General features: G+C 52.3%; 2 protein-coding genes across 2 annotated transcripts in view; one reads left to right on the top strand and one right to left on the bottom strand.

The window, feature by feature from the left end:
- AURANDRAFT_67288 (hypothetical protein) overlaps window positions 1-1,687 on the top strand; it is a gene marked incomplete at both ends in the record, with an annotated part of 3,404 nt that extends 1,717 nt beyond the window's left edge. Inside the window, 4 exons of the mRNA XM_009042726.1 lie at window positions 112-292; window positions 410-533; window positions 577-1,327; window positions 1,364-1,687. Coding sequence (XP_009040974.1) covers window positions 112-292; window positions 410-533; window positions 577-1,327; window positions 1,364-1,687 — 1,380 coding nt within the window. The remainder of the gene's footprint in view (window positions 1-111; window positions 293-409; window positions 534-576; window positions 1,328-1,363) is intronic.
- Window positions 1,688-2,359: 672 nt separating this feature from the next.
- Window positions 2,360-3,136, bottom strand: AURANDRAFT_67289 (hypothetical protein; the record flags this gene model as incomplete). Its single annotated transcript, XM_009042791.1, has 4 exons — window positions 2,360-2,746; window positions 2,783-2,851; window positions 2,964-3,038; window positions 3,062-3,136. 4 exons carry the CDS (start codon window positions 3,134-3,136, stop codon window positions 2,360-2,362), a joined length of 606 nt encoding a protein of 201 aa, XP_009041039.1.
- Between the last annotated feature and the right edge of the window lie 73 nt (window positions 3,137-3,209).

Here is a 3,209-nt window from a genome sequence, read left to right on the forward strand (position 1 = left end):
CCATACACAGAACGAACCATGAATTATCCGAGAATCCGACAAAAGATCCCCGTGGCCGTTCATAATAATTTGTCGGACGCCGAGGCGCCGGATATGGGCGGTAAACTACAGGTTTATCGTCTAGAGAAGCGCAAGGGAGAAGTGGATGATGCCAATATCATCGCGGGCAAGCGCGTCCGTCCACAGGGTCGCGCGCCTATCGTATCGGCTGCCCCACGGACAGTTGCCCCGCGGCGCGTCTCGCCAAAAAAGGCAGCGCCTTCTCCGGACGTACCCGGCCCAGATGATGATGGTGTGTCTCGGCACATGCTTCGGGCTGATCTACAGGCTGGAGACCTAGTCTTGGTCAAGGGCTGCGACTTCGCCGCTCTTGCTAAAGCGGGAGTTGCTCCGGATGCGGTTTGCACAGCTGAAGTGCTGTCTTCTACGGCTGCTGGTGCCAGGTGTAAAGTAGCTGGTGTTTCTGACATGCTTCTTCTGCCTCCAGGACACCAAGCAGCTTCGCTTTGCGTGCGACCTGAACGTGTCAGACGGTTCGTTTTTGTGTCAAATTAAATGGCGTCATGTTTTTTGTAGGCATGACAAGATTGTTGTCGGGCAGTGGGTGAGAGAGCGAGTCTCTGCTTTTGATTCTAACTCAGGTCAGAGATGGTCCCATGTCAACTATGGTGCTCTCGCAGACAAAGCCACTATTCTATGCTATATCTGTGCAGTGCATGAGCACATCTCATATTTGTATACACCTGATGATGGTGAGGCTTTGAAGATAACAAATGAAAATGTGAGGAGGAGAAGAGTCAGCTCCATTTGTGAAGTGAAGGTGTCGAAGTCTGAGCGACGGCTGAGCACCGAGACGAAGAACTCTGTACCAAGGCAGCCACCGCCTGCATCACTCGCTGAAGTGCCATGGTTGAATCCTTTGGCCAGGGACAAAGGCAATGTGCTCCAGTGCATCCAGAGTATTCTAAGGAGCCGTGGCAAGCGAGAAAAGCCCACGGATTCACGCGACATACACATGTCCTTCTCATCTTTTGAAGGTATTACCCGCAGTGAGTATGTGGGTACGCTGAGTGCCATTCGCGTCTGCTACCCGCTTCGGGAGAGCTTTGATGCCGAGTACATGCATGTGTATGGATCCTGTCCCGTGGAGCACATGCAAATCTGCAGTTGGCGCACAAAGGACGAGCTGGAAAGGCTCGGCAACTGGTTTGGTCAACCGAATTTCAACATGCACAGACGTGGGAACCGTCCAAAGCTATGTGTTCCAATGCCAGTGATGTTTGATGAGATGAATGTGGTGCATCCAAAGTACTCCAGAACTCGAATTGTGTTGAAATACAACATCACTACGTTTATGGCAAAGGTTACGGTGGCATACCAGCGAGTTGGACCGGTTGCACAAGGTACTGCACATCACTTTCTACCCGGAGGTGACTGCGCCCCACCAGCTATGCCAGTCCCAACTCAGCCATCTGAGCCTGTGCAATGCGGAGAAGAAGAGTACACTGATGCTGTTCTCCAGGGCGAGCAAATTGAGATTGACTCTGGCACGTACAAGATCATCGAGGTCGGCCCCACCTGCAAAGTGACTCTCGTCGCTGGCAGCGGCACGCAGTCTATCCTCATCCCGCGCGCAGACGCCGTGAGGCGCCTCGCCTTGTTCCTCGGCCTAGCCCCTCCCCAGTAACAGCCTTGCTATTCTCCGAAGTCCACGATGGAGCTGATGGCAGCACGATGAGCTACTCGTAGAAGTAGCTCAAAAATAATAATTAGACGGAGATAAAGACATCTCCGAGCAGAGCTCCTTCGCGCGCGCGCACCAGAACTCGTAGTTTTGTAAGCCGTCGCGATTAGGCGGAGAAAGTCGCACTCGAAGTTGCCGCGGAGCTGCGGGACGTGCTCGCGAGTGTCGTGCATGCCAGATTCGTGCGCTCCCAGCGTAAAACTTGCACCACTCGTAGCGGCGGTCGCGGCGGGGTAGTGCGTGCACTCAGGTTATATGGACATGCGCATGGGCGGAGATCGATGCAGGGGACGGGGCTGCCCGTCCATGCTCTCCTTAACTCGGGAGAGCCTAGTGGGGCTGCCCTGCCGTGTGAGGGTGAACTATCGAGGTTACGCAGTGGCGGTACACCGGCGTCTCTGTTATCCTCACGTCACCTCAGCTGCCGTAGTGTACGGGGGCTGGGGCTACTGGACGAACGGGCAGAGGATCTGCCTCACTAGGTCCAGGAAGACTCTCCGTCTATTACAGTGCGGGAAGCAGCTATAACAGGGTTAGAAAGTATTAAGGAGGGGAAGGAAATTGGGTGGCTCTGTACCAGCGAGCCACTAGGGAGATACAAAACTCTCTATCTCTCTACTCCCCCTGGATCGTAAGCCAATAATGAAGATCCATGTAGAGCATTTTTGTTCCAGAGCCTTCAAGCATATAGGACATATATAAGATTGCACCGCAAGCTAACAATTCTACCACACGAGACAGGCGCGACCAGTCTGCAGATGGGGCGTTAGGTGTTGCAAACGAGGGGTCTACATCAACCATAGTCTGACAGGAAGGAACAGGTGGTGACAGTCCACGGCGGTGGTGATCCTGCACCAGCCTGGTAGCTCTTTTTGCCATTCCCTGCTTGTAAAGCAATTTAGCAACATTCAACTTAGCACGAGAGGACGGGGAAGAGTTGTCAGAGCCATGGTGTTTGAGGACGTCTGTGTTTACAGGACCATCGCCACAGAGATTGTACTCCTGCGGATTCAAAAATGAAGTGGAATGTAATGATACAAAACTTTTACAATAATTGTCAGGCAATTGACCGCTTGAGGCATTCCAGTAGTCCCAGATGTACACAGCCTGAGAGGACTCGAAGTCTAGTGACTTCCGCAACTCAAATATTATGTCCTCGTCGATGTGCGAATTGTGAGACACCACCCACTCATTAAGCAGCCCCTCTGACATAAAGGACCTGTGTGTCCCCTGTAGTGATGGGTAGTCTGAATGCAATCGATTTGAACCTTCCATTCCCATTACATCCAAGTATCTATGGAACAATGTTTTATGTACTAACTTCGTAAATACATCTGCAACATTATGGGTGCCAGGGCACCAGTATGGCCGCACCTGCTTGGCCTCGTGCATATCTCTTATACGGAATTCTCTCAGACAGATATGCCTTGTTCTGGGTGAGGATTCAGGATGGTTGCGACGCTAA

Source organism: Aureococcus anophagefferens (genome assembly GCF_000186865.1).
Source record: "Aureococcus anophagefferens unplaced genomic scaffold AURANscaffold_37, whole genome shotgun sequence".
NCBI lineage: Eukaryota > Pelagophyceae > Pelagomonadales > Pelagomonadaceae > Aureococcus > Aureococcus anophagefferens.